This window comes from Schistocerca gregaria, chromosome 4 (assembly GCF_023897955.1).
Source record: "Schistocerca gregaria isolate iqSchGreg1 chromosome 4, iqSchGreg1.2, whole genome shotgun sequence".
Taxonomy (NCBI): Eukaryota; Metazoa; Arthropoda; class Insecta; order Orthoptera; family Acrididae; genus Schistocerca; species Schistocerca gregaria.
The window spans coordinates 453,270,885-453,297,677 of NC_064923.1; the positions used below are offsets into that span (position 1 = coordinate 453,270,885).

The 26,793-nt window shown below is 43.2% G+C and overlaps 1 protein-coding gene across 2 annotated transcripts in view; it reads left to right on the forward strand.

Moving 5' to 3' along the window:
- Positions 1-26,793, forward strand: part of LOC126365909 (protein disabled) — a 467,529-nt gene that overhangs the window by 135,904 nt on the left and 304,832 nt on the right. For both annotated transcript variants that reach the window (XM_050008634.1, XM_050008633.1), the window contains exon 2: positions 1,511-1,720. In XM_050008634.1, the coding sequence (XP_049864591.1) occupies positions 1,522-1,720 (199 nt within the window). In that variant the 5' untranslated portion in view covers positions 1,511-1,521. The remainder of the gene's footprint in view (positions 1-1,510; positions 1,721-26,793) is intronic.

Here is a 26,793-nt window from a genome sequence, read left to right on the forward strand (position 1 = left end):
CTTATAATGATTCGTGGTGTGGAAGTTAGCACCTTCTGGCCCCGGCAGCAACACAGCCTGAACGGTAGTTTTAACTGATCTACCATAGGTATCAGTCGGGTTGGGCTCCAAAGAGGGGGACCACAGTTAAGATCCTTCCATCCAGACTGTACGCTGCCTGTTAACGGAATGCGTAGGTCCCTTGAAGAGGTGCCTAACTTTAAGCTTCAGATCAGAAGTTATTAGTGTAGTGGAGGTTGAGGTATAGACTGTGTAGGTTTGTTGTACAAACAATTCATGCTGAGCCTATGAGACTTATAATGATACGTGGTGTGGCAGTTAGCACCTTCTGGCCCCGGCAGCAACACAGCCTGAACAATAGTTTTCACCGATCTACCATAGGTATCAGTCGGGTTGGGCCCCAAAGAGTGGGAATACAATTAGGATCCTTCCATCCAGACTGTACGCTGCCTCTTACCAGGAGGCGTAGGTCCCTTGAAGAGGTGCCTAACTTTAAGCTTCCGATCAGAAGTTGTTAGTGTAGTGGAGGTTGAGGTATAGTCTGTGTAGGTTTGTTGTACAAACAATTCATGCTGAGCCAGTGAGACTTATAATGATTCGTGGTGTGGAAGTTAGCACCTTCTGGCCCCAGCAGCAACACAGCCTGAACGGTAGTTTTAACCGATCTACCATAGGTATCAGTCGGATTGGGCTCCAAAGAGAGGGACCACAATTAAGATCCTTCCATCCAGACTGTTCGCTGCCTCTTACCAGGAGGCGTATGTCCCTTGAAGAGGTGCCTAACTTTAAGCTTCAGATCAGAAGTTGTTAGTGTAGTGGAGGTTGAGGTATAGTCTGTGTAGGTTGGTTGTACAAACAATTCATGTTGAGCCAATGAGACTTATAATGATTCGTGGTGTGGAAGTTAGCACCTTCTGGCCCCGGCAGCAACACAGCCTGAACGGTAGTTTTCACCGATCTACCATAGGTATCAGTCGGGTTGGGCCCCAAAGAGAGGGACCACAGTTAAGATCCTTCCATCCAGACTGTACGGTGCCTCTTACCAGGAGGCGTAGGTCCCTTGAAGAGGTGCCTAACTTTAAGCTTCCGATCAGAAGTTGTTAGTGTAGTGGAGGTTGAGGTATAGTCTGTGTAGGTTTGTTGTACAAACAATTCATGCTGAGCCAGTGAGACTTATAATGATTCGTGGTGTGGAAGTTAGCACCTTCTGGACCCGGCAGCAACACAGCCTGAACGGTAGTTTTAACCGATCTACCATAGGTATCAGTCGGATTGGGCTCCAAAGAGAGGGACCACAATTAAGATCCTTCCATCCAGACTGTACGCTGCCTCTTACCAGGAGGCGTATGTCCCTTGAAGAGGTGCCTAACTTTAAGCTTCAGATCAGAAGTTGTTAGTGTAGTGGAGGTTGAGGTTAACTATTTACATGTAAGGTGCAATGCAACAACATAAGTTATTATTTTTTTAATTACGTGTGCAGGCAAGAATTGAGACGTAATTTGTTTGGCAGGAGGGCGAGCGATGGCGGGCGCGGACGGGGAGCAGCGGGCGGCGGCGACGCCCCCGCCGGACGCGAGTGCAGCCTCAGCCTCCGCCCCCGCAGCTGCCGCCCCCGCGGAGGGCAGCCCGCGCTCCGCCCACCGGCTCAGCCTGAGGAAGAGCTTCCGCTCGCTGTCGGCGGCCCGTACGCGGTCTCGGCCTTCCCACTCACACCCTCCAGGTGAGCAACCACAACGTGCAGCCGCCGAAGGAAAGTCACAAGTTTCCCTCACCCGTGTTGTAGCACGCCGGGGTGTTGAGGGATGTCTTGTTGACAATATTGATTTATTCGGTACAAACTGTGGCATTCCTCCAGTGGACACTAGAGGGGAAGACGATGTGTACTTGGATATTTTTTTTCGTAGAAGTTTATCTGATAGGTATCATTTTCTATACCTTATGACATCTGAAATTAGGTAAAAATACTGAAAAAATTCTCATGGTGATAGTTTGTTCAAGAATTCGCTAGCATGCTACTCAAAAACAAACATGTATAATATCCAAAAGGCACTTCATACGTTTGTTTGGACATCTTACATTAATTAATCTAAAAGAAATCAAGAATTGCCTGAAACAAACGAAATACAGGAAAACTATTGTGTTTATCTCGGTGATGCATGGTTTTGTCTTCTCGTTGAAATGATCTTTTGGGTTCTGGTGGCACCAGTACTGAACAAAACGACTACCAAACGAAAGCCGTAAATCCGCAGAATCGTTGCAATTTGCAGGCGCACAGGAAATTGATGTACACTACTGGCCATTAAAATAGCTACACCACGAAGATGACGTGCTACAGACGCGAAATTTAACCGACAGGAAGAAGATGCTGCGATATGCAAATGATTACCTTTTCAGAGCATTCACACAAGGTTGGCTCCGGTGGTGACACCTACAACGTGCTGACGTGAGGAAAGTTTCCAACCGATTTCTCCTACACAAACAACAGTTGACCGGCGTTGCCTGGTGAAACGTTGTTGTGATGCCTCGTGTAAGGAGGAGAAATGCGTACCATCACGTTTCCGGCTTTGATAAAGGTCGGATTGTAGCCTATCGCGAATGCGGTTTATCGTATCGCGACATTCCTGCTCGCGTTGGTCGAGATCCAATGAGTGTTAGCAGAATATGGAATCGGTGGGTTCAGGAGGGTAATACGGAACGCCGTGCTGGATCCCAACGGCCTCGTATCACTAGCAGTCGAGATGATAGGCATCTTACCCGCATGGCTGTAACGGATCGTGCAGCCACGTCTCGATCCCTGAGTCAACAGATGGGGACGTTTGCAAGACAACAACCATCTGCACGAACAGTTCGACGGCGTTTGCAGCAGCACGGACTATCAGCTCGGAGACCATGGCTGCATTTACCCTTGACTCTGCATCACAGACAGGAGTGTCTGCGATGGTGTACTCAACGATGAACCTCGGTGCACGAATGGCAAAACGTCATTTTTTCGGATGGATCCATGTTCTGTTTACAGCATAATGATGGTAGCATTCGTGTTTGGCGACATCGCGGTGAACGCACGTCGTAAGCGTGTATTCGTCATCGCCATACTGGTGTATCATCCGGCGTGATGGTATGGGGTGCCATTGATTACACGTCTCGGTCACCTCTTGTTTGCATTGACGGCACTTTGAACAGTAGAACTTACATTTCAGATGTGTTACGACCCGTGGCTCTACCCTTCATTTGATCCCTGTGAAACCCTACATTTCAGCTGGATAATGCACGACAGAATGCTGCAGGTCCCGTACGGGCCTTTCTGGATACAGGAAATGTTCGACTGCTACCCTGGCCAGGACATTCTCCAGATCTCTCACTAATTGAAAACGTCTGGTCAATGGTGGCCAAGCAACTGGCTCGTCACATTACGCCAGTGACTACTCTTGATGAGCTGTGGTATCGTGTTGAAGCTGCATGGGCAGCTATAGCTGTACACGCCATCCAAGGTCTGTTTGACTCAATGCCCACGCGTATCAAGGCCGTTATTACGAATGGCCAGAGGTGGTTGTTCTGGGTACATATTTCTCAGGATCTACGAACCCAAATTGCGTGAAAATGTAATCACATGTCAGTTGTAGTATAATATATTTGTCCGATCAATATTCGTTTGTCATCTGCATTTCTTCTTGGTGTATCAATTTTAATGGCCAGTAGTGTGGTTGGGCCACAATAAATTTAAACCGTATACGCTCGATCGTGCGGGCTAGGGTGGAAATGGTGAATTATTGTCCTAAGATGTGCGCACTATGCAGCTGGTTTCGAGCAGAACAGGAAAATAAATGAAGAGAAAATTGAGTGGTAAATCCCAAGTATTCAAATCCAAGTTCATTGTCGCCCATTTCGTCTCTTCTGCACTCTGGTTCCTCGTAGTAGTTGGAACTTTTCTTTGTGATGTAACGTTATTATCTGTACACTCTCCTACGATTTTTGCCGTGTTTTATTAATTTTTTTTATGTTTCTTTCCTTTTTTAATTTTCTAATCAGCATTTTGTAAATTACTTATCCATTCCATAACCGAATGGCTCTGGCTTGCGCTGTCTCACAGAATCTGCTAAGTAATTAAAAAAAAAAGTCCTAGTTCTTTATTCTGTATTTCGAGGGAAGCGCTGAAGATTAGAGATTCATATTTGTTGACGAGAAGGTCATTAGAGACCGACCCCTGGATGGGTGATTCAGTTCAACTACGAGGGGCACAGAAAATCGTAGATATAAGGGCGCCGAGTTTCGTGATGGTAACATTCAATAATGTGTTATCGGGATTCCAGCCACGAGAGTGAGGTGTTCCAGGTTTTAAGACAAAACACTTTTCGCATCTTCTTTTTTGTACAATGACCTGTTTTACGATCATACTGCGGTGTTGCAATGAGAAGCCTGTTAACTCAGGCGGTCGCCTCCCTCTTTATGGAGTGATTCGAGGAGTCGCCTTATACGTGGCCCCATTAAAGCCTTACTGTTTCTTACAATACGTTGACTACACGTTCGTTATTTGGCCTCAAGGACGTGAAGAAAGTGATGAGTTCCCGGAACCTCTCAACATCATTAGCAGTAACACCCCGTTCACTACGGTAATAGAAAAAGACAATGCCTTGCTCTTCCGCGACGTCTTTGTACGCTGTAAACGAAATAGATGCCTTGGCCACAGCGTGTACTGGAAACCTACCCAAATCGATCCGTACTTACACGCCATCATAACCGGACACAGGAGCTTACTGTGCTACAATAGCTGATACTTTGTGCAGGAACATCAGTAGCCGACAACCTGCCCCAAGAGCTGAGCTAACTGCACAAGGTCGTCGGGAACAAGTGATACAGTTATCACCAAATAAATGAAATGATCTCAATTAAGAATCGCAATAAGACCACGGGCGAGGAGCACGAAAACAAATTTGCATTTTTCTTCCGTTCTGTGGCTCCGTGTCGGGTGAAGCCGCCTGCTGAAGAGACACAAAATCAGACCGATGTACAGTTAATCACTGCAGCCAGTTGAAGATGTGACACGTCTTAGAAAGCCCGATATTTACAAAATATCCTGCTAGTACGGCCAGTAACACAATAAGCTTGCTCCAAAAAAACACATTCACCAAAACAAAATCGACAACACATCTGTCGTGGCTTGCACTAAATGTCTGTGGGACACTGTAATTAAGAACGCCATTGGAATAACAGTCGCTGATAACATTTTTAATAGAGGGCGACCTTCAGCACAGCGCTATACGCGGTCCACATGTGCCCTTGAATTCCAACACCGCGGTCACCAATGACTTCACAACCCGCAGCTAGAGAATAGGAGGGCGTACCAGCAGTCCATCAGCAGTCGTTCCACTGGACGGTTTCCAGGGAGTACCTGCTCGAAAGATTGTGACATTTTTATCCCTTGACGCGCCTGGTGGTCTCCTGAAATCACTTTCCCTTTGGGGAAGCCGCGGAAGACCTGTCATAGTATTTACGTAAACGATATAAACGTTGTTCATCCTAATACGATTCCGATATCTTATGAACAGCCACATCACGATCCTTTTTAAAGAAAGAAGGATGATCTTCATTCCTTTCACGTTTCGTCGACAACAGCATCATAAGAGACGGAGCACAAGCTGGGATTGGGACAGAACAGGGAACGATCTCGGCCGCATCCTTTCAAAGAAGCGATCTCGGCCTTCGCCTCACATGATGTGGAGAAATCATGGAAAACCTAAAGCTTGTAAGGCCGGACGGGAATTTGTACTGCCGTTTCCTGAATACGAATCCATTGTCTTACCACTGAGCCACCAGCCTTGGTGCCCTGTTTCACCATATCGAACTTCAGTGTCAGTCATCATCACCACCACCACCACCACCACCACCACCATCATCATCCGTCCAATATCATAAAGGCCGCCTCCAGACTTTTACATTAATTATAGTCCTCAGATAGACACATCATAGTTGCTCGTCGTGTGTATTTTATGACGCCATCCTCCCACAACCTTTAGGTACTCTTCTCAGTCCTTTCATATACGCTACTGGCCATTAAAATTGCTACACGACGAAGATGACGTGCTACAGTCGCGAAATTTAACCGACAGGAAGAAGATGCTGTGATATGCAAATGATTAGCTTTCAAGAGCACTCACACAAGGTTGGCGCCGGTGGCGACACCTACAACGTGCTGACATGAGGAAAATTTCCAACCGATTTCTCATACACAAACAGCAGTTGACCGGCGTTGCCTGGTGAAACGTGTTTTTGATGCCTCGTGTAAGGAGGAGGAATGCGTACCATCACGTTTCCGTCTTTGATAAACGTCTGATTGTAGCCTATAGCGATTGCGGTTTAACGTATCGCGACATTGCTGTTCGCGTTGGTCGACACCCAATGACTGTTAGCAGAATATGGAATCTGTGGGTTCAGGAGGGTAATACGGAACGCCGTGCTGGATTCCAAAACCTCGTATCACTATAGCAGTCGAAATGACAGGCATCTTATCCGCATGGCTGTAACGGATCGTTACAAACGACGTGTGCAGCAGCATGGGCTATCAGCTCGGAGACCATGGCCGCGGTTACTCTCGACTCTGCACCACAGACAGGAGCGCCTGCAATGGTGTACTCAACGACGAACCTGCGTGCACGAATGGTAAAACGTCATTTTTTCGGATGAATCCAGGTTCTGTTTACAGCATCATGAGGTCGCATCCGTGTTTGGCGACATCGCGATGAATCCTCATTGGAAGCGTGTATTCGTCATCGCCATACTGGCGTATTACCCGGCGTGATGGTATGGGGTGCCATTGGTTACACATCTCGGTCACCGCTTGTCCGCATTAACGGCACTTGGTCAATGGACGTTACATTTCAGATGTGTTACGACCCATGGCTCTACCCTTCATTCGATACCTGCGAAACCATACATTTCAGCAGGATAATTCACGACCGCATGTTGCAGGTCCTGTACGGGTCTTTCTGGATACAGAAAATGTTCGACTGCTGCCCTGGCCAGCACATTCTCCAGATCTCTCACCAAATGAAAATGTCTGATCAATGGGGGCCGAGCAAGTGGCTCCTCACAATACGCCAGTCACTACTCTTGATGAACTGTGGTATCATTGCTGAAGCTGCTTGGGCAGCTGTACCTGCACACGCCATCCAAGCTCTGTTTGACTCAATGCCCAGGGGTATCAAGACCATTGTTACGGTCAGAGTTGGTTGTTCTGGGTACTCATTTTTCAGGATCTATGCACCAAAATTGCGTGAAAATGTGATCACATGTCAGTTCTAGTATAATATATTTGTCCAATGAATACCCGTTTATCATCTGCATTTGTTCTTGGTGTAGCATTTTTAATGGCCAGTAGTGTATCTTCAAATTCAACAAAGAAATTTTTTGACTCATCTATCTTCTATTCGCCTGGGTACAGGCTACTTCAATGTAATTATCATTACAATTTTTGTTACATCTACCACTCCAGTTTTTTCACTGTTCCATATCTTTGTTTTCCTCTGTTTTTGAACGGTTTTACCATAACATACGTGTATCATATCACCATAAGTCAAAGCTGATACTATACAACGTTTACGAAACTTCAGTTTCCGTTTCATTGCAAGTTATCTTCGAATATTTCTTTTCTTATCATCCAGTTGTTTCTTACTACTGCCCTAAACACACAATCTCATCAGCAGGTTCAGTGACTTGACTTGTAATCTGTGCATTTTTCTTTTCGATGTGTTAAATGTACACTCATGTTCAGAAAAAAAAAAACAGAACACCTTCAGCGGATAGAGATAGGACGCTCGCATGCACAGGACGTGTGGATTAGTATGTTCTGTAGAAATGATTAGGATTTGAACCATCTAGACTAGTGGGTTCAAGGTCAACGTCGATATCGTGGTGGAACAACACTTCCTGGTAATGCGGCTCTCGTTGTCGCCATAAACCGAAGGTAATGGATCAGTGTGACTTGAGCAGGCATGCAGGATGCCTCGCAGACGTGTGCGTAAACCGTACCGTGAAATCGGTGGGTTTTCAAGAGCGCGTATTACTAGCATGGGAGAATCGCATCCATCCGGGAAATTGGTGCTCGTGTAGGACGAACTGTTTCGCCAGTGTAACGGGCGTGTGCAGAACGTTACACGGAAGGCCGTAGAGCATGTCGAGATGGGTCAGGTCGCACAACGCACACCTCCCGAGAAGATCTACCCCTCATCCGAATGGCATTGCAGGAATATCTGCGTCCTCCTCGGCTCTGGCACAATAGTTGAACGGTGTAACACATCGTACATTATCAAGAGTGACAGTCCGTCGCCGTTTATTACGGCGTTGGTTACGTGCTCGTCGTCCGCTTGGCCTATCTTTGACGAATGTGCAGAAACATGCTAGGCGGCAGTGGTGTATGTATGGAACGACGTCACTCGGGTCAGGAATGGCATCAGGTAGTGTTTTCGGACGAATCCAGTCTCTGTTTGTTTGAAAATAATGGCCGCATTTTGATTCGCCGCAGACAGGGGGAGCGGCATCACAGTGGCTGCATTCACACGAGACATACAGCGCCAACTCAAGGCCTTATGGTGTCGGGTCCTATTGGGTACAACCAAAAATCACAATCGGTACGTGTCTGTGACTAGTGTGACTTAACGTGAATGACATCCTGCGACCCGTAGCCATATACTTTCTTCACAACACCTCAGACGCCATTTTTCAGCAAGACAATGCACGACCACATGTTGCTGCATGAACACGCGCCTTTTTGGTGTCACAAGTCGTCAGCCTTTTGCCCTGGCCCGCCAGATATCATACTTGTTGCCAATCGAAAATGTGTGGGATATGATGCAGCGCTGTGACACAGTGCCAACCACCACACATGAACTTTGGAACCAGGTGAAAGCAGCATGGATGGCTATTCCACAGGAGACCATTCACGCCTTATATGCGTCAATGTCATTACGTATGGAACAAGTTATCAGGGGCCATGGCGGACCGTGTGACTACTAGGCAACAGGACACATGCTGAACAGAGGTGGCTGAAATGCTCTCATTTCTGCAGGACATATTAATTTATATGTCCTGTGAATATGAACGTCCTATCTCTAGCCGCCAAGGCGTTCTGTTCTTTTTATTTATTTTTTATCTGACCACGACTGTACGTTATTGTGATCTTGCTGTAATTGTTTCTCAGTGCTACATACAAATTTGTTGCGTTAACTTCTTTCATTAGCGGTTTAAATTTGTTTAGAGTAGATGCAAAGAATAGCTACCATGTTACCATCAAAAAGAAGAAAGTCCAGGCAAGTTCTATTGCTACATTAGAGACCCGCCACAGCATCGCACAGATAAGCACTACGGCCAGACAACTTCTTTATAGTATGGAGTGATGTACACGAACGTTCCTCATGAATCGGTCTGTCTGTTAGAGATAACCGTATCAATACTCCTACAGTAGTTCCTGAGATTAGCCTTCATATGCAGATAGAGAAACAAAGGGCGAACTTCAGTTTATAACATGTATAGATTCTGGACAAGCTACGCTGCTCTCTGGATGTGTGGCGGCGGCTGTTACTTAAGTGACTTTCCCACCAGAGACCACCTCGTCTCTGGATGAACAACTCGTAGCTGCCATCGTCACCATGGACGCCATTGCAATCGCCAATTAATTGTGGAAAAGATAGAAGTACATATAGTACACGCTCCTTATTACTGTAAACAGTATATTGTATATACACAAACCTTACACTTCAAAAATGGTTCAAATGGCTGTAAGCCCTATGGGACTTAACATCTGAGGGCATGTTAACCTGAGTACATCACACACATCCATGTCCGAGACAGGATTCGAACCTGAGACCGTAGCAGCAGCGCGGTTCCGGGCTGAAGCGCCTACAACCGCTCGGTCAGGGCGTCCGGCCCTTCCACCTCAGGCAGCCTATCTAATACTGAAAACCATGTTAAAAGCCCTTTAGTAGTTCCTGAGATTAGCGCGTGTATACAAACTTATTTGTTTGTGAGATTTTTAATTTTTTTTTTAACGTGTGTGTCTACCTGGTGATAATCTTTGGCAAATATCTTGTACCGCACGGAGGCTGATAGGACAGCAGTTTTTACGTTTTGGCCTTTTTCTTGTGCAGTAGACAGATTACAATATTGTTGCTGTTTTACGGAATTGCCTCTCTACGGAAGATTCCTAAAACTGCCCCTGCATTAATCATCTCTATTAAAACACAATTGTATCCTTGCGATGATATCTGCAAAAAAATTTCTCATTTACGGACGAGGCTCGCTCGGTAAGTGTGGTAAAACGTTTCTTTCGAAAGAGAAATCATACCTTATTCCGAATGTATTTCCATCCGTGGCTATACAGCTGGTCCAGCGAACTTTCAATTTTTTTTACTTAGTCCAAAAAACAGTTTTGTGGAATTCTATACTCAGTGACGGCAACTACGACTTCGTTATTTCATACAATTTTCCTTCCATCGAGTCAAATTTTTAAGTTGATGAATAGGAAAGATGCCAGTTACATAGAATAGGATACGTAGGAAACCAGTGCTATACAAGTATATCACATCAGAAATCATGTACTTTATGTAAGCAGATATCGTCAAATGCACAATTATTAATAAGATATACATGTGCAATTTCTCCAAGCTGCAGAGCAATATATGTACAACACAATTTAATGCACTTTGCCATTGTCACTATGGCAATCATGTTTCGCATGACATTGCGTTGTTGAGGGAGACCAAAGTAGGGGTAGGGGGCAGGTAGAGGCACATAATTAAGAGAGGGAGAAGAGATAGAAGGCAAAGAAAGGATTATGCAAACGGGGTTGAAGGATTCCATTTAAATCAGCTCTACGGTATGGAAAGAATTGCCGGAGATTGTGCAATAAGTTAAATACCTGCTTCCACGGAGGGGAAATGAGCATTACTTGGCTGGAGCGCTCTCCAAATTAACGCGCACAGCCGCTGTCCTTTTTACAAAATTCTCGCTGTCTTCGACACACCGTTGCCCCAGTGGGAGGTAGCCGGTTCGGATGCGGTTTCTCGAAAAAGTTATTCCTAATACAGCTTAGAAACAAGCAGATGAGAGATGGCATTATACAATTCCTAAACTCCAGACTGAGCATCTGTGTCTAGGGATAAATTCCGCAACGTGTTATTGGAATGCGGACCTAAGATACCGTGCATGACGATGCGCTCGTCACTTGTGGACATGAAATTAAGCCACTTTTTTGTGTTTTTCTTAGAGTACCAACTGATTTGAAGCAGTCGTTACGGTATTGGACAGTATTCGGAAAAGTGCAGTTGTGCAGCACCTCATTTACGTTTCCCTAAGAATACTTTCTAGTATGTTTACTTCAAAAAAGTCACGACGAATTTTATAGCATATTTTTTTTCCATCCTACATCAACGACTCTGATGACTTCGAAGTCGACGAGGCGTTTAACTAATCCCTACCTGCGTCGCATTTCAACCTGTTCCTTCTTTCACCGTCGTCAACAAAGTGAACACAGACTACACTCCGACCAAGCTACCTTGGTTCTCAGTTTGGAACTGCTGAAATTGCCTAATACCCAGAATGCTTTTTCCATTTACGCATATGCAGCTCTTCAGCGGAAAAGATTCGGGAGGACGACGGTTCAATGCCGCGTCCGGCCATCCTGATTTAGGTTTTCCGTGATTTCCCTAAATCGCTCCAGGCAAATGTCGGGATGGTTCCTTTCAAAGGGCACGGCCGACTTCCTTCCCCATCCGTACCTAATCAGATGAGACCGATGACCTCGTTGTCTGGTCTCCTCCCCCCGAAACCAACCAACCAACCAATCAGCGGAAAAGACTGGACTGGGAAAGGCCGTAAACAACGTTCCATTTTTCGTTTGCCTCTAGTACAAGTATAACCTCGTCGCTTTTCTCCGAAGTACAGCACTCCACAGAGTTAGTTAGATAGTTAAATGTTCAATAGATCATTTGAACGATTCTTCCTTCGAAATAATGCGAAAGAAATCAGTTTACTGGACATGTATGCTTGATTAGTATTAACATTCATGAACACATTTTTAGTGCCGGTTATGCAGCCACACTTAAAAAATAGATGGTATTTTTCTTAAATTCGCACATAGAAAAAAAGAAGTGGTTCAGGAGAAGTCAGTTTAGGTTGGATTTAGAATTTGCTTTGCTACTTAACAGATATTTTATGTTACTGGGCAAATCATCAAAAATTTTTGTTTTTGCCTGCTGAACTGCTTCCTGAGGCATTGACAGCTTTAATTATGGGTAATGAGGGTCATTCTTCTTCCAATATTATAGGTATGGACATCACTATTCTTCTCAAATTGTGATGGATTATTTATGACGAATTTCATTAGCGCATACAATGTATGTTGTGGTGGTGCAGTCAAAATGCCAAACTCCTTGAAGAGGTAGCTACATGACGGTCGCGGATGAACACCAAATGTTATTCTTAGTGCTCGCTTTTGTGTATTCAGAACTTCCTAAGTGATGAGTTAAGTCTCATACCAAGGCACACCCTGCGTTCGGGTGTGCTACAAATTTTTCACGCACCCCGACCGATTACGTAGCGTTCAGACAACGCGATGAAAAAGTGCAAATGCAGGAATGTTTTTCCAGTTAAACGGCGAAAACTTCCTCCAGGTATCCCAATTGTTGCGCGCCTTGACCGTTTAGGCAAGTGAACTCCGCGCTTGCCTGTCATACATTCACAGTAGCAAAACAACGTACTCAGACACATCTGGAAACACTTGAACTGCCATGATCGCAGTGCAGAGGCATAGCCTTGGAGTCGGTAAGATAATCGCAATGCAGCTGCAAAGTGCACGACTACATCCACTTAACCATCGTCGAGTAGTGCACGCAACATCCCAGTGTGCTCTTCGTGATACGACAAACAAGTTCAGTTGTTCCCACTGTTTCATGGTCGCAATGTTTCGATAACTGCATCCGTTTCTTTTAATTGTCGTAGAAACAAACTGATACATGATCCATCACCTGTGCACGCAAACGTCGTTTATATACCAAGACAGCTAACACAACGAAAGAGTCAGTGTTGTACTATATTATATCATTTCAGAAAGGCGTACGTTTTCTGTACCGAAAATTATAACATGCGTCTTCAATTGGTTATTCGTAAGAGGGATGAATAAATTGTATTTCAGCATCTCCATACGTACATACATTCATACTTACGTCACTTTGAACATATTCGTTGTTAGTTGCATTCAGTCATATGTGTTTATACAGTAGAGGCCGTTACTCGATACCACGACGTAGTTCGTACATTATGTAAGGACGGCGAGTCATTGGCGGAATTAGAAGATTGCTTTACACTTGTCTCTGGAAACTGAACTTAACAGCGCGGCGCTTGGTTCCCATTAAACAAATGGGTGGATACCCTCTCGTCGCCTCTTGTGTTGCCTCTAACACACTGAGGCTTTAAGCGCTATTAGTCAGAGGTGGCCAGCAGTGACGTCAGTAGTGGACCGCGTATTGCCGGAGGCTTCATGAACTGATAGACTAGTGGCGCAATTTGTCAATAATTCCTCGCTTCTAATCGGGGCATAGTTAGCTGGGAAAATGGCGACCTGCGGAAAACTTTTTCGCCTTGCACTCGTATTAAAAACGGAAATTCACACACTAAAAAGAGATTGGTCGTTAACACGCAGTCGATAGAGTTCTAAATAAAAATCTCGAATGGTTAGGAAAATGCGCAATGATCCTGTCTTTGTTACTCAACTGAATAGACATTTATGTTATACGCTGTTTAACGATGTAGGTTATTTTCGATTCTCAAAATGGTGATTTTTACGAATTGCTTGACTACATGAAAGAATATAAACGGGAATCGACACAAAACTAAACAAATGTTTTTCAACAGGAAAAAATTGACGATAGTTTATTTGTCGCAGCATATCTTCAGCAATTATTTATAATTTTGAAAAAAAATATTTGTTAATAACAAGTAACAAGACAAAATAGCGGTAAATAAGAAAGTTAAAAACGAACTTCAAAGTATTTCAACATACATAATTATAAAGGAAGAAAGAATATAAAATTTATAAAACATCTCTCTCTCAGCTTTAGTGACGTTCATTTTGCAATAGTTATTGGCACAACTTGAAAACGAGAAAATGAAGACGGATGAAATTTTACTAAAATTTTTAGTAGGTATGTCAGTTTCGTTCAGAGTCATAGGTCAAAAATTCTGATATCTTAGAAGGAACCCCTTGAGTGCGTGGTCGCCTGTTGAGTCTATAGTAAGGCACATTTGAAGTCGTTGTATTAACAATTAAGACAGGAAAAATATTATCTGCTAATGTACATCAGGAGGGCGACACAAAATGAGGTCCGGCAGGTGCAGAGAAACTTTATATGGAGTGTATTTATTACACTTCACAAAATGGACTTTGTCGACATTCAGGAAATGTTCAAAATAAACCATTAGCTCGGAGCATGATCACAGAATGAAAAATGGGGCGCCACAGTGATCAACAATATGTGTGTGAAATCTTATGGGACTTAACTGCTAAGGTCATCAGTCCGTAAGCTTACACACTACTGAACCTAAATTATCCTAAGGACAAACACACATGCCTTAGATCTGATGGCATGTGATGGCATTAAACCGAATGCGAAGCAGTCTGTCGTGGAGCTTATCGTGAAACTGGATATTCTTTAAGGCGTAGTTGCAGGTAGTGCGATAATATGTAAAACAGGCAAGGAAAAAAACAAACAAACATCCAGAGGCTGAATTTATCCAGTGGTTCCAGGTGGTATGAATTGCAATGTCACACACTTTTCAGGAGGGATAGTTTGCTCTAAAGGAGTATCTCTAACGCAGTCCAGGAATCGAACAAAAGCAAGTTATTTTGAAGGGCTGTTGGCCGAGAGCAGTGCTCACAGCGTAGTTGTAGTTCCTGTGCGCCCGTTTTCCTACGCTTGCTTGCTGTGACGTAAATATACCCTACTGCACTTGCTAGATCACGCACATGAATAAGAATCGTAGGAGACAGAGCACCTCCAATTTGTCGCAGCAATAAATAACTTTCCAGTCAGTTAAACATCCAGATTAACTGTCGGAATCATTGTATACGAATGCGTTATGGCATCGATGTTAGCTGATCTTCATACAACTTCCTTGATGCCTCTGATTTCCAGGGTTCCTTTCATATGTGCATTACTTCTTCAAATTCTGATTGGTCGAGTTGAAAACTAATTACTTACTGAACGATAGAATAAGCTTGTTTCTGACCGGTCGAGTTGAAAACAAATTACTTACTAAACGGTAGGATACGTATGTTTATCTCATCTACAAATTTTCGCGCCCATTCCGTAGTTGTCTGTGCCTCGTCAAGTTGACACTTCGTTTGAAATTTCGTTATCCTACGTCTTCCAGTTCTGTAGCACTGTTTGAAGTTAGGCAACCATCCACTACGACCGTTGAAATCACTGTAATATGTCGCCCGCAACCTGTAAATTCTATCGAACATTCTCGAAACGCGCAAACGCCAATTTTTGTACCAAGTGCGCCCTGTCCTCCCATGGATATACGTAGTTTTTCTTATGCACTACACAGTAATATTGCTGGGGACTTACTCGAAATCTGTTCGTAATTGTTTTGTTTTTTTACTATGCTTCGGATGATCTTCCATGTACGTAATTATATTTAGTATCCGCTTCTTGGAAAACGATTGTCCTTTACTGCGTTTCACGGAGGCAGGATTTGAGGCCTTCCTGTCCGACAAGGATGATAACTACTCGGCTCGACACCTGTTGCGGGATCGCTTCTACTTGTTAAACACGTATCGTGTACTGTGTACTTCTCATGTACATTGTCCGCACAGTCGAGAGTCTACGGCACGACACATCCCACTGACTCATCTTGCAGAAACGCTAATATTTCATCGGCCAATTCCTTCTGACTCTGCGAAATTTCAACTTCGGCAACAGTTGTTGAGCCGGCCGCGGTGGTCTCGCGGTTCTAGGCGCGCAGTCCGGAACCGTGCGACCGCTACGGTCGCAGGTTCAAATCCTGCCTCGGGCATGGATATGTATGATGTCCTTAGGTTAGTTAGGTTTAAGTAGTTCTAAGTTCTAGGGGACTAATAACCACAGCTGTTAAGTCCCATAGTGCTCAGAGCCATTTGAACTTTTTTTTTTTTGAACAGTTGTTGAAAATAAAATGCAATGTTTGCTTTTTTTTTATCGTGGCCATTGATCTGCTTTGTATCAACACCACTAGTACTGTAACTCTGTATTGAGCTATTCGTCGGCTAAGCAGTTCGTTCAACTACCCTCCGTAGCCTCATGCTGTGCCCACACCAGGGTAACTACAGTCCCGCCCCCTGTTGCCATTTGCAGCCAATATGTGGGGTGTCGAATGTCATAAACATCATTGGCCTTTTGTAACGTCGCATTCGATTCCTTGTTGGTCGGATACAAGGATCAGGAATGAGATCCCTGGGTACCGTGAAGGGCTGCACGGCACTGCATAGAAAAAAAAAAAAAAAAAAAAAAAAAAAAAAAAAAAAAAAAAAAAAAAAAAAAAAAGACGATGTGTCGAGAGGACCGAACTTTTCATGATAGTAGGTAGGATCAGTAAAAATAAGGAAAGACAGGTCTCACGCTTGGAGGGAATGCAAGAAGGAAGAATACCGAAAGGAGGTTTGTTATATAGAGCTGATGCTAAAATAGGTATCGGTACACCATACAAGCGTTAAAACTTCCTAGGTGTGCAGAACAGGCGAATCGCCTATTCGTTGAGAAATGAAGAAGAAGAAGAAGAAGAAGACTCCTAATATGATCCTTAGCAAGATACTGACGTTAAATATACTTTTCTCAACAGTACCAAAGAAGTAGTAGGAAAAAAGATTAAATATCATGTGTAATGCTCGTTAGAATTTACAGTGAGACTTGTCGCGTCGGTCCGCAGCTCGTGGTCGTGCGGTAGCGTTCTCGCTTCCCGCGTCCGGGTTCCCGGGTTCGATTCCCGGCGGGGTCAGGGATTTTCTCTGCCTCGTGATGACTGGGTGTTGTGTGCTGTCCTTAGGTTAGTTAGGTTCAAGTAGTTCTAAGTTTTATGGGACTGATGACAATAGATGTTAAGTCCCATAGTGCTCAGAGACATTTGAACCATTTTTGAACTTTTCGCGTAAATAGATATGAGGGCATGTTTGAAACATGCATGGATTGCTGCCTTGTTTAAAATGGGAGGCCAAACATGTCGGAAGTGGTTGTCCAGCGATTCTCGCCAAACAATGTGCGCAAAGGTCTTTCACACGTGTAGCAATAAGGGATGGAGGACCGTCCTGCACAAAGGTCGTGCCACCCAGCAGGTGTCTGTCAGCCAGGTTATGAATGGTGTGATTCCCTCTCCACGTAATGCTCATTTTACACACGATTCTCATGTGACGTCTCTGACGTGTTGCTGTCACCGCCATCTTTTAGCCAGTTTTTGCATTCATTTATGGTTTCAATAAAACTCGCATGTCATTTCAGCAATGTGTGTCAATTTTTACCTCTCTACCTGCATTACCCTGTAAATTACTGCATTTTGAAATGTTAACGGACTTCTGGGTCATCCTGTAAGTTAATGCAGAGAGCTCATATTAGAAAGGTATTTTTTACTTCGCTATGATGCTAATATTTATTTACTTTAGTAATTGATGATGAAGTTTGGTTTGTGGACCGCTCAACTGCGCGGTTATCAGCGCCCGTACAAATTCCCAATCTTTACTCAGTCCAGTCTCGCAACTTTAATGAATGATGATGATGAAATGATGAGGACAACATAAACACCCAGTCCCCGTGCGGAGAAAAATCCTCAACCTGGCCGCGAATCGAATCCGGGACCCCACGAACCAGAGGCAGCTTCGCTAGCCACTAGACCACGAGTTGCGGACCCTTTAGTCATTGAGTGTAAATATTATTTATAATAATTTAACTCTAGATTACTGAACCCTCGCTAAATTTTCGATTGCAGTAGGGTATAAAGCAGGACATTTTGTACTTTCTATGTAACATGCCATTGGAGATCTAATTACTGTAATTAGCTAATTCATAACCTATAAATTACGGATCGCTTTGAATAGAGTAGTATATTTTACGACTGTCTAGTAGCAGTGTAACATTTTCTCCCCTTAAGTATTCTGGGCTTAAAACAACTGGTGACCCTAATTAAAACCCCACGAAAATACCACAGTGATAGTATTGGTGCAATTATTCAGTAATGACTGTTCTGGGCGTTAATAAAACGTAGTGTTAAAAAAATTAAGTATGGTACCAGTAGAAGAAACGTTGCGTATGCAGCGCCCGTGACGTACACTACCAGAACCTTGACGAGCTCGAAAACTGAAAACAAAGCAGAACTGTTGAGACATTAATCTTTTTGTTTTTTTATGTACTTTGATTGTATTGTGGACAGCGGCCAGCAATAACATAAAAGTTTAGAAATAGTGTTCTTCGGAGTGCGATGCGTGTAAAATGCTGATAAAATGCCTACAGTCGACAGATATCACAATATTACTTGCAGTTTAATGAGAGCTGACACGGTATCTCGAACATGTGTAATTAGACTTTTGTATGGACCTAAAAATGAGGCTTAAAAGAAATTCAGAATTGATTTTACTTATTCGAAAATAATTTTCGAATGAAATTTCATCCTCGGCAGATAGCGCCTAAACGATTTCTGCGAGATACTCATCTTGAACACTACCACTTCCTCTTCGTCAACGTCATTGTAATCTTTCGTGTTAAAAACTGTGCGACGATGTTAAGTCGGGTACGCATATCTTTACTTGTCACCATCTTGAAAGTCGTGTACGTAGCGTATAACTTCGGCGTGTGGAAACGCTACGTTGCAGGTAAGAGTGGTGGCGGTGGGGATACCCGTATAAGTAACTCATGTCTGTGGAAACCCGGCTTCACATATGAAATGCATTCATAGATAACTCTGTTAATACCAATATATTACGTTCAAGACCAAGTTCTTAGTTGTGCGTTGGTCTACGGCTGAGGAGGGTCGCTGCAACACTGCCGAAACATCTAATACATTTAATATTTTAGCATTTAAATATTCTATTAGGTGATCCGCAGGTGAAATTGACACCGCCTGTGGAAGCCTACTTATTAACATTCATTAATAGCACAGTAATGGTTGGTTGGCGGATTTGTGGGAGGGGTACAAACAGCGAGGTCATCGGTACCAACAGATAGGGGAAGGATGCGAATGGAAGTCGGCAGTGCACTTTCAAAGGAACCATCCTTCCATTTGTCTGAAGCTATTTACGGAAATCACAGAAAACTTAAATCAGGATGGCCGGACGCGGGTTTGATCCGTCGTCCTCCTGAATGCGAATCCGATGTGCTAAGCACTACACGACCTCGCTCGGTACAGTTATGTAGTTGAAATTGTTTTGTAACACGTAAATTTGAGGAAAGGAATTAAATGCGTTGATATAAAATGAATGGATCGTAGAAATGAAGCCAAGACGTGATACGATATCAGTGCAAAATGTTCAGGTATGTTGAATCTACAGTGTGTTAAATACGACGTGACAATTGAAAATTGGTGCAAATCTTCAGTTTTCAGTAGATATTGGTTAAGCTTACCGATTATGTCAAAATTACATTATAGACGCTTCAGTGGATTGCAGTTTAACTGAATTTCTGAGTTATTGTGTATTCTCGACTAAGTGAGTATATTGGGTCATATGTCTGTGGTTCATTGCTAGGTGTAAGTTATAAGAAGTTACTTGTTAAGAGCCTACGTTAACCCTTTACGTTAGCTGTAAGGATGCGGAAACTTCAAAGTAGGAGGACGTCTCATCAACACCATCAACTATGCAGACGACCTGGTAGTACCCGCCAAAAATCAGAGACAGCTGCAACACATGATGAACAATTTGGTGGAAACGGGAAGAAAATACGGCATTGAAATCAACATCGAAAAATCAAAAGTGATGCGCATATTAATACGTGAGAAACACTTGAAGATAACTGTTGACAATCGGGAACTGGAAATGCGAATCAGTTCAAGTACCTGGGAAGTTTCATCACAGAGGATGGTCACTGCACCAAAGAAACCCGAGCAAGAAGCGCCATGGCCAAAGCTGCTTTCAACAAGAAGAGGAGTCTGCTGACCAGCAAGTTGAGTTTGGCATTAAGGAAAAAACTTATAATGTGCTATATTGGGAGCATTGCACTGTATGGAGTAGAGACATGGACCATGAGGAAGAAGGAGAAAAAATACTGAGAGAGCTTTGAAATGTGGTGCTGGAGCAGAATGGAAAAGATCAAGTCGACAGATCGCATAAAAAATGACGATGTACTGCGAAGAGAAGGAGAGAAGTATTCTTCGTACAATTCTGCAAAGAAAGGCCATCTGGATTTGCCATGTACTTAGACGCGATGGACTTATACATGATGTCATCGAAGGCAAACTCAGAGGAAACGCAGGACGAGGAAGAAGAAGAAGAAGAAGAAGAAGAAGAAGAAGAAGAAGAATTCAACATCTGGACGACATGAAAGATGGAAAGAGGTACAACAGACTGAAGGAAGAAGCTGAAGACAGGGAACAGTGAAATCAGAAATTCTCCGTACGAAAACATGGACCTGCCACTAGGCAGAATACTACATAATAATAATAATAGTTGGGCCATATGTCTATGGTTCATTGCTAGGGGTAAGTTATAAGAAGTATCTTGTTAAGAGCCGACGTTAACCCTTTACGTTAGCTTTTCTAATCGTAATCAGAACGTCAGCACATTATGGAATACTCTCTTAACAGCTGTAGTTTCCCCAGTTTGCCCTTTACCAGGTGCAAATTTAGATGGCTGCTAGGAAATTATCTCACAGCACGGCTACGAGCTGGTGACGTCATGTAATGTAGTGCAGACTGATTGTTTCGACCGTTTTGTACTCACACTAAACTGGGAGAGACATGAGAGAAGAAAGGATTGCGCAAGACGTGCTGTGGTCTCCTTCGTTGACCTTTTAACTAGCTCGATTCGATGGACAAGAAACGTTTCCATATGCAGTGAACAGCGCCACGCAGTCTCAGCTGCAGCGTCATAACTAGCACTCAAGTGCTGTTCAGCTTATTAAAATTTGAAGCGCCTTTTTGTACTGAAGGAATGGCAGAAATTTTAAAGTTTATCAGTGCGTCTCTAATTAACTAGAGGTAGGGCACTGGGTCATAGTGTGGGAAGAGGGCCACGACATAGCGCGAGGAGTCATTCTGGAATTGCTTACTGGCGCTGTATTTTAAGTACAGATACAACCCCTTAGAGGACGGTTCAATTTATCAAGATCCTTAATTTCATCTTCAAAAGGAGGATTTTAGTTGCGAGAGGTAAGAAGATTCCAAGACCAACCATTCGTTTTACTAATGTTCCGAATTCCAACATTCACGAAGGTACGCAAGATGAGAGGCAGCACTGATAATGCTAATGAAAGCTGGAAAGCGTGTGCCTGGAAACCGAGAGGTTGCGGGATCGAATCCTGGTATGACCAAGAAATTCCTAGTTTGTCTTTCAGTGCCGTTCTCTTTTCTATGACGTGAAGAGTCCCTAAGAACGCCACGTGATTCGGATTCTGCCTTAAAAGTTTAGATACTCTTCCCCCAGCTGGATAACTGGTGCGTATTAGGGACACGTAAATCGTCGAATTGGCGTCGGTTGAAATACTTGCATCGGGTCTTTGAGCCACACAAAATTAATGTCATTATTGTGGGACTGGCATGAAGTGACGTAGGGACGGAAATCCCATGAGGGTGCCTGACGGGGGATTTGAAAGCTGTAAGCCGCCGGTACTAGTCATCTGCATTCACCTCTACGCCGCCTTGGTAGTTACGTTTCCGCGAGAATAGAAGATATTTCAATTCGTAATTTGTGTGGCCGTATTTGCTGTACGGTTCGTAAATCCGTCTGTGTAACTGTAAACAAATGGGTAGTTTTTTCCATTTGATCTAAGTACGTATTAACATTATTCACATGACATAATATACACATGACTTGACACAGATAAACAGAACACTAAATCAAGCGAAAACTGAAATAGTGGTTAAAATGGAGATATGTATCACTCAATAAACACACAGAGACACGTTTAGCTAGGAGCGTCCAACGCAATTTGGGACCTGTGATTTTTATGTTGTAGGATAAAGAATTTTTACGTGATGTTATTTTAGAATGTTTGTATGTTGTTGTTAAGGTCTTCAGTCCTGAGACTGGTTTGATGCAGCTCTCCATGCTACTCTATCCTGTGCAAACTTCTTCACCTCCCAGTACCTACTGCAACCTACATCCTTCTGAATCTGCTTAGTGTATTCATCTCTTTGTCTCCCTCTACGATTTTTACCCTCCACGCTGCCCTTCAGTGCTAAAATTGGTGATCTCTTGATGCCTCGGAACATGTCCTACCAACCGATCCATTTTTCTGGTCAAGTTGTGCCGCAAACTTCTCTTCTCCCCTATACGATTCAATACTTCCTCATTAGTTATGTGATCTACCCATCTAATCTTCAGCATTATTCTGTAGCACCACATTACGAAAGCTTCTATTCTCTTCTTGTCCAAACTATCTATCGTCCATGATTCACTTCCATACATGGCTACACTCCATACAAATACTTTCAGAAACGACTTCCTGACACTTAAATGTATATTCGATGTTAACAAATTTCTCTTCTTCAGAAACGCTTTCCTTGCCATTGCCAGTCTACATTTTATATCGTCTCTACTTCGACCATCATCAGTTATTTTGCTCCCCAAATAGCAAAACTCCTTTACTACTTTAGGTGTCTCACTTCCTAAGCTAATTCCCTCAGCATCACCCGATTTAATTCGACTACTTTCCATTATCCTCGTTTTGCTTTTGTTGATGTTCATCTTATATCCTCCTTTTAAGACACTATCCATTACGTTCAACTGCTCTTGCAAGTCCTTTGCTGTCTCTGACAGAATTACAATGTCATCGGCGAACCTTAAAGTTTTTATTTCTTCTCCATGGACTTTAATACCTACTCCGAATTTTTCTTTTGTTTACTTCACTGCTTGCTCAATATACAGATTGAATAACATCGGGGAGAGACTACAGCCCTGTCTCACTCCCTTCTCAACCACTGCTTCCTTTCATGTCCCTCGACTCTTATAACTGCCATCTGGTTTCTGTACAAATTGTAAATAGCCTTTCGCTCCCTGTATTTTATCCTGCCACCTTCAGAATTTGAAAGAGAGTATTCCAGTCAACATTGTCAAAAGCTTTCTCTACGTCTACAAATGCTAGAAACGTAGATTTGCGCTTCCTTAATCTAGCTTCTAAGATAAGTCGTAGGGTCAGTATTGCCTCACGTGTTCCAACATTTCTACGGAATCCAAACTGATCTTCCCCGAGGTCGGCTTCTACTAGTTTTTCCATTCGTTTGTAAAGAATTCGCGTTAGTATTTTGCAGCTGTGACTTATTAAGCTGATAGTTCGGTATTTTTCACATCTGTCAACACCTGCTTTCTTTGAGATTGGAATTATTATATTCTTCTTGAAGTCTGAGGGTATTTCGACTGTCTCATACATCTTGCTTACCAGATGGTAGAGTTTTGTCAGGACTGGCTCTCCCAAGGCCCTCAGTAGTTCCAGTGGAATGTTGTCTACTCCGGACGCCTTGTTTCGACTCAGGTCTTTCAGTGCTCTGTCAAACTCTTCACGCAGTATCGTATCTCCCATTTCATCTTCATCTACATCCTCTTCCATTTCCATAATATTGTTCTCAAGTACATCGCCCTTGTATAGACCCTCTATATACTCCTTCCACCTTTCTGCTTTCCCTTCTTTGGTTAGAACTGGGTTTCCATCTGAGCTCTTAATATTCATACAAGTGGTCCTCTTTTCTCTAAAGGTCGCTTTAATTTTCCTGTAGGCAGTATCTATCTTACCCCTAGTGAGATAAGCCTCTACATCCTTACATTTGTCCTCTAGCCATCCCTGCTTAGCCATTTTGCACTTCCTGTCGATGTCATTTTTGAGACGTTTGTATTCCTTTTTGCCTGCTTCATTTATTGCATTTTTATATTGTATATGGCCATTATATTTGTACTGGGTTTTGTAATTTTCCGATATTGTTTGAAGATGCCTTTCAATATAGGCGAAGTGCTTCACAAATGAAGAACTAATAAATACATCTTTATTGGAACCAATACTGAATTCTCTCTATAACATTACCACGGTTGCTGTACCAGAGTCACAGAGTTTGGGAATGGAGTGGAATGATTTTTAAACGTGTCAGAGCGAAATGTTGCGAGCACAGGAACCAATATTTTCATTAGTTTTAACATTCCGTAAAGTCAACGGAGATTTACACTTTATCGACAAAGATGACGATGGATAACTACGAGTAGATTGCGGATTTATTATGCATATATCCAGTAGACATAATGGTACGACGTCGTACAGACTCTTATTGGTTTTGTAAATGAGAATGAGAAATGCGCAACAAATCTTGGGAAAGAAAGATAACAATCAAAGCCCAATTCCCGAACTGGAAAGTGGATACATGCCAGAACGATTGGGACTACAGCGAAACGGGTCCAAGAGTCACGCACCTTTTCCCCAGCATTCAGGAGCGGTTGGCCCTTCGTCCTGTAAACCTCGGTCAGTGCACAGTACATATGTATTTACTTTATCTGCAAAGTTTCATCAGGAAAGACAGTGACATGTGTTATTGAGAGCCAACGGCAACTCCTGACGACATCATTTTTAATTGTGCCGCCTGTAATGGAGCTAGAGGACCTGTTGACGATAAACAGCCCCAATACGAACTTATTCGATTTACTGTAGCTTTCCCACTCTGCCTTTATACTTCCTATTTAGAGCCTGTATTTAGATATCGCTTACTGTTAAGTTATCTGTCTAGTATTCTATTTTACTTTAAGTTTCACTTTTTATTTTAATAAAGAAAATGAAATATAACAAATGAAGACCCACAGTAAGGTCCCTTTGAAACACTTGTATCTGCTGACAACGCTGTCTCATATGTGTATGGTTGCATCTCAAAATGCCTCACAGCGATCACTAATATCTAACGCTGTTGTCATATACCGTGATCGCTGGTAAGTTAATACGTACCCACTTCAGAGTGGTAGTTGTTTTTTCTTGGAGTCTGTCTTCCGAAAACATGTCACATAATTTACTGTATGATGTTTTCTGCATGGTCGTAACTACACCACTAATAGTAAGCGGACTACGGCTGTCAGTACAGACTAACCGTTTTGCGTCCACACTTCGACACCTCACCTGCTGCCCGGGGAAAAATAAGCATTAAGGGCTTACTCTTGCCATACATACGTAGAAGTACTAACAATACTACTCGTAAGATCTATAATTATTAGTCTGCAAATGAAGTAAATAGCGATGTAATGTTGTTCAGCACTCTGTCCTCAGCCTCCAATGAAAATCCGTACACTTACCGGTACGCCCATTACAACCCTGTATATTAATGTGACCAAATAAGTGAAGCAAGCCGACCGATGTGGCCGTGCGGTTCTAGTCGCTTCAGTCTGGAACCGTGCGACCGCTACGGTCACAGGTTCGAATCCTGTCTCGGGCAGGGATGTGTGTAATGTCCTTAGGTTAGTTAGGTTTAAGTTGTTCTAAGTTCTAGGGGACTGATAACCATAGATGTTAAGTCCCATAGTACTCAGAGCCATTTGAACCATTTTAAGTGAAGCAGTAAGAAAACATAAGTTGGATATCAATTCTACTTTGTACATGTACACATCGTCGCCGGGATGTAAAAGCTTAGAGTCGCAGTCCTCTGTGACTGATAGCATGGCCACCAGAGTGTAATGTTGTTGTCCATGTTTAGTGTGGTTACCAGTCCTGGTAGGTTATATAAAGGTCGTGAACAGCGTCAGATGTTGAGTGATCACTGCGAAGGAGACGCAGATGCGACATACTCGTGTGAGATTGCATTATCAGCACCTGAAAGAGCTAGAAAGTGGCGTCGTATGGGTCTCCATTTGGTATGCTGGTTCGGTCACGCAGTATCTAGGTTTGTGGGGCCTTCGGATTTGACAGTGACCAGATGTTGGACTACATGGGAACGTGAGGGCAGGCATGTTTGTCGTCAAGACTTGTATCGACCAAGTCTGACGACCACCAGGGAGAATCACTATTTTGCGCACCAAGGACATCCTGACCCGCCCACATTTGCATCTGCGGACATAGAATTAAGTAATTGACTTCCTGCAATGAAAATGGTTCAAATGGCTCTGAGCACTATGGGACTTAACATCTATGGTCATCAGTCACCTAGAACTTAGAACTACTTAAACCTAACTAACCTAAGGACATCACACACATCCATGCCCGAGGTAGGATTCGAACCTGCGGCCATGTTTAAGTTACAGTTAACTTCACAGTACAAACGGCTGCGTTTGAAACGGCACCATGACTGGGAAGATATTAACTGCTGATTAATGGAGGCGCATTGTGACCATGCTGTAATGGTGTGGTGTAATGACTGGCAGTTATCTCTCAATATTAGTATGTGTAACCTACTGCGTATAACAAAGCGAAAATCCCCCTTAATGTACGAGTACAAAATAAATGCCCATTCTTTGGAAGCGGTAACGTCCGTCAAGTATCTGTGTGTGTCTATTCGAAATGATCTCAAATGGAATGATCAGATTAAACAAGTAACTGGTAAGGCGAACTCTGGATTGCGGTTTATTGGTAGAATCCTGAAGCTATGCAGTCCTTCAACAAAAGATATAGCTTA